This window comes from Trachymyrmex septentrionalis, unplaced genomic scaffold, assembly GCF_001594115.1.
Source record: "Trachymyrmex septentrionalis isolate Tsep2-gDNA-1 unplaced genomic scaffold, Tsep1.0 scaffold29, whole genome shotgun sequence".
In the NCBI taxonomy this organism is placed as follows: Eukaryota; Metazoa; Arthropoda; class Insecta; order Hymenoptera; family Formicidae; genus Trachymyrmex; species Trachymyrmex septentrionalis.
In genome coordinates, this window is record NW_017305451.1 from 12,366 (window position 1) to 17,857 (window position 5,492).

The window sequence follows — 5,492 nt, forward strand, 5'->3', positions numbered from 1 at the left end:
TATATATATATATATGTATATAATAAGATTCACCGGAATTATAGCAGTTCTCTCCACATTGCGATGTGAGTTCCGTTTCTCCTCTTGGCAAGTACGTGTGATTATTTCGCACGTCAATGCGAAGATGTCCGTCTTCGAAAGTGCGAAGTTCACGAGATTTCTTCATAGTAGAACCGTAAATCGTAGAACCATCCAGAAAATGGCTTACTTGATTCATCTACAAATTATATGCGAATTCACATATAATTTCTAAAGTCATAAATTATAACCAAGCAGTAAATGATTATGTTCTAAAATTTTGAATTGTTACTAAGCAGTCCTGAATTTTTCAAATTAATTTTCTTATATATTTCCTTAAAGCAAAGGGTTTAATTCCAATAATCTGATTTAATATATAACAATTACCTACCTGTTCTACAGGTCCAAAAGTGCACTCTGACCGTAAGACTGGTAACGACCGAACGTAATTCATGCACCGAACATAATGGTCGCCGTAAACGGGATCGTGATCTGGTATGCTGATCGGGGCACAATCTGGATGAACATGACGCGGTGATAAAGTATCTCCATCCGGCTGACAGCAAGAGATTGGTTTTTTCGATGAAACTACAATATATTAAGACATAATTTTTTTAAATACAAAAATATAATAAAAATAAAACAATAGCATTTCCTATGTTCTTAAAGAAATGATAAAAACAATATTGTACAAAAAAAAGCCATAATTCATAATGTGTCAAATTTACGACGAAGATTATAATTATTATATATATATATATATATATATGTATATATAGGATGTCCAGTAAGTTTTGACAAAATGTTCATATGCAGACAAGACGGACTAAACTGATTGTGAGTACGAATCTTCATGCAATTACTTCACGCATTTACAGATTCTTATTGAGAAATCCATTTGTCACTAATTTAAACACAGAAATACATATACCGGATTATGTCATTTCCTGCTAAAAATCAGTAAACTTTATGTCGAATTCCTTGCAATACGTAACATATTTAGAATTGCGGATGTAAACAGATAACATTTTTATCTGGAAATGCAACTATGTACCTTGAAATAGAAATGCTTATATAATGAGATTTAATATTTACTTGGATGAATTTAATGCCAGTTAAAGACTAATTTGTCCATATCTATCTTGATGTGAGCGTGCGTACTTTTTATTTGAACATAACTGGAATTTTTAGCAATGCTCTTAAATTTATGCTGTTTCATAGAAGAATAAAAGAACAGAATTTGAATTTACTTTTTTCAGAATATATACAGAGGCAATGCCATCCAATTATGTAATTGTATGAGCAGCGCGTTAAAATACATTTGAGCAACGAGTAAATCGTCTTATATCTATAACATGCCGAATTTTTCAATCATTGTTTTGTAATTACTGACACCGCTGAGAATAACTTGAATCAGTGCGCGATCAGACGAATAAACGATCATATACGAGCTTGTCACTTACGATTACTCTGATTTTAGCGAGCTCAGACGCGCGCGAGCTCTCAAAATGATACGCTTGGCAGAACAGTACGAGAGGCAACCATAATGATTATAGCATAAATATTCTATTCTAACTATAAATAGGCGAGTGCAGTGTCAAAATATATAGTATATATAATTATATTTGCAAATTTGACACATTAAATTATAATCAGTTTTGAAGAAAAAATTGTATTTTGCTCCAGTTATCGCACTAACTCTTTACGATCCTCTTTTTGTACAAATGTTTTTATATTTATTAAATTACTTATTTGTGTTAACGAGAATTATTTTTACAACTGATATGACAATGTGTCTTTTTATTTTGACATTTATCCAATTGTCAATTGGAAAAAACATTATTTATAATTCTTTCAGTCTTCGGCGAAATTTAGAACTGCAAATATGATGTGACAATTTTTTATGAGTTTATGCTTAAATTTATCCATTCAGCTACTTACCCATCTTACGAACTGGGGTATGAGCCATGTCATGAGCGATGAATTGGCTCCATTCCATCACAGCCAGTGTTCTGCTAGCATCCGATTGATTATTCGCGGTAGATAAAGTGGTGCTTACAAGCCTTGGACTTGGTAGTGGTTTCTTAGAGTGTCCGACACGTCTCGGTTCTTGGATGCCTGCTTCCCAAACCGAACATTAGATCTTTGTCGCGTAAATGATTAAAAGTCGTAAAATCGGAGTAGATCGGTGCTCTATTTTGATACGCGATGTAACACTTTACTCTTGCAAATCATTGAATCACGCAAGCAAAATTATAAAACGATATAATTCTGCATCGATTCGTAAATCAATTCGTTGACGATCAGATGAACGAACGATCATCATATTATACATCAGCTCGTCACTTATGATTACTCCGATTTTAGCGAGCTCAGACGCGTGCGCGCTCTCAAAATGATATGCTTGGCAGTGCAGCACGAGAGGAAACTATAATGATTGTAGCATAAATATTCTGTTCTAACTATAAATAGGCGAGTGCAACCGCGGACTGTGCTAATCTTATGATCCTAACTGTACCTACAACTTGCCTTCTCCGCACGATAAATACAGGGAACGATCAGAGGAGTATAATTGCGTCGCAAACGTATTCGAAATGAGAATCGTAAATAGGAATTATTATCACTAGAGGTCTACATCTACATTAGCGGAGACAATTTCGCTCCTGGCGCCTGATCGGTCCCTGAAGGATCCTAAATCTCGTGCTGCAATGCGAGGCTGCTAGCAATATTGCCTCGACTGTACCGACTTCGACATTCTGATGCGTTATCGAACGATGAGCCGTCTGTTGCGTCTCTGTTAAAGCATAATAAAGACACGATTGTGTAATTGCAATCTCAAAATAACGGCTTGAGAATCTAATCGACGCCCTGTCATCAAAATTACGGCCGCTCGAATCGAAAACGCTCGCAGAAACGTCCTTGTGAACTTATCTATATACATGATCGAGGAAGGCATTCGAACGAATGAACCAAGCTAAGAAGAGGTACCGAATGTAACTTTAAATGTGTCGAAAATGCACTATAGCAGAAACGTCGATAATTTCTAAAAGCAATTCTAATAATTGATTTATTATAAATAAGAAATTTGCGCATTGAGAAAAAATATAGTGTGATAATAACAGCACGAAATATTACAGCAATATTTTAATAGTACGCAATATTACAAAAATTGTAACAATATTGCTGCAATATTGAAATTTTAATATTTTATTGGAAATATTGCAAAAATATTGTGAAATAATGTAATGTTAATATTTCATGGGAAATATTCCAATATATTGTTGCAATATTATAATTCAACACGTAAATATGTGGTTCCGCTATGAGATGGACACGCTTCTCATGAACAAGAAAACATCCAGGAGGTCCATAAGAAGGCGTACGCAAAACGAGTTGGCGACTTTCTTGGAAATTCTCAAGCTTTTTCGAATGTGCTTTCTAGGCCTCCGAATGTTTTTTATCATAACTTTATATCATGAATATTATTTTAAAATGTCATACTAAACAATAGTATTTTAGCAATTAATAAAACTGGATTAATTATTGAAATGTTGCATAATATTGCAAATAGATCTGTAATATTTTTCTAAATATTGTAAAATATTACAGCAATATTCAATTTTTGCGGACGTAGAAAATATCGTTACAATATTGCAGCAATGTTTTATAAAATATTGCAATCTCTCAAAGTAATATTGTTGCAATATTGCTGTAATATTTTGTGCTGTAAGGACGGCACTACACAAATTTTCGAAGTAGAATTATATAGTTAAATAAATTATTCTCAAGTTCACAGTAATCTCATATTTGCAGTATTCTCACACACATTTGCAGTAATTATAAAATAACTTGGTGAATTTTTTTGCTCGTCTATACGCATTTAAATAGGTTATAAAAAAACGATTAAATTTTGAGTAAATAAAGATATTTGTCATAAAATTATTTTATTAATTAATTTAATCAAAAACGGTTTGACTTTATTTAGTTTTCATCAGTTTAACATATTAAATAATACTCCAAGCTCCAAATTGACGTAACATAAATATAAAAAAAAAAAGAAAATCTAATGATAATTCTGTCATACATTTTCACGCAACCTTAATACATTTTATCATTTACCAATTACAAACACTAATCTAGAGATCGTACCAAATTACACCGACAATGCTAACATATTTTAATATTAATTTATATTAATAAATTAAATAATAAAAATTTCGCACGACTTCCTGAAGATTTCTTAATGTTTTCTTCAATCTTCTTCAATACTTTCAATAGTTCAAATTTAAAATTCTTAATAATTTTTTTTCTTTTTAACATATTCTTCGATCAGAGGCGAGAATATTGTTATGTCCGAGATATTAAAAATGTCCGTTGCTTCCTAAAAGGTTCATGAAATTGATACTATTACAATAATCAAATAGCAAATTTTTTTATCAGCAATATATAGAAGAAAGCGTGAAAATATATAAATCTGTAACAGCAATAATTTCTAACATGTAAATAACAATCTGTTATCTACAGATCGACTGCCTTAGTCATGATCTCTAGATCAGCGTTTATAATTAATAAACAATATCAGTTATGTATGTTAAGGTTGGGCTAAAAGATATGATAGAATCATTATTAGGTCTTCCTTTTTTAGAATTATGTAAGTTCGGAGTTTAATTCAAAATTAAATTATATTAATCCGGTTAAAATGAACTGAAGACGGAGTAAAGTCGATACGTTTTTGATTGAATTACGTAACGTAATTTTATAATGAACATCCATGTTCAAAATTCAACAGTTTTTGTACCCTATTTAAATATAAAATAGCTTGTTCAATATATGTATATTAATTCTACATATAAAACTTGTATAGTGATCGACTTCATAGTTGCTATCATTGTGTTTTTCTCTTCGAGTGTGCTGTATGCATGTGAGAGAAAAGAGCATTTCATTTAATCAAATTTAAACTAGAAATACTTCTATTTTTGCTTGGAATTATACGTCACAATGCGTTGCATTTGTTACACATTGAATGTTATAATTAGAATTATTAAATACAAGTGGATCGCGCACTCCCAAGCCGAATCCTCTCATTCGTGTACCTTCGCGTGAGCCACGTATTGTCGCAAATTGAACAGAAAAAAACAACTCGAACTAGTGTTACATAATAAATATGATACATTATTAGGTATATCCGAATTAGTTTACATACACATTCTACTGCTGGATAGAATCTCTCGACCGGGGCACCCTATTGTAGGCAGTATTATTCACTGCTACACTCAGGCATTTTATGCTCTATGTGCCTTATCGCACAACAACTGTAATGCAAATCACAGAATATAATTTGTTAAGCCAATCGACGAACGTTTATCCATTAGCGCCAAGGATCAGTGTAAGCGTGTTTATATTTCTATATGTATGTACGTATGTATACATATTATATGCATTCATGTAGTTATATATACCGCGCGCGCGCGCGC

General features: G+C 32.2%; 1 protein-coding gene across 4 annotated transcripts in view; it reads right to left on the minus strand.

The window, feature by feature from the left end:
- LOC108749433 (peroxidase-like) overlaps window positions 1–5,492 on the minus strand; it is a 31,696-nt gene that overhangs the window by 3,034 nt on the left and 23,170 nt on the right. For all 4 annotated transcript variants that reach the window (XM_018488147.1, XM_018488146.1, XM_018488145.1 and 1 more), the window contains exons 5-7: window positions 1,960–2,136; window positions 410–606; window positions 34–217 (exon numbers count right to left, since the gene is read on the minus strand). In XM_018488147.1, the coding sequence (XP_018343649.1) occupies window positions 34–217; window positions 410–606; window positions 1,960–2,136 (558 nt within the window). The remainder of the gene's footprint in view (window positions 1–33; window positions 218–409; window positions 607–1,959; window positions 2,137–5,492) is intronic.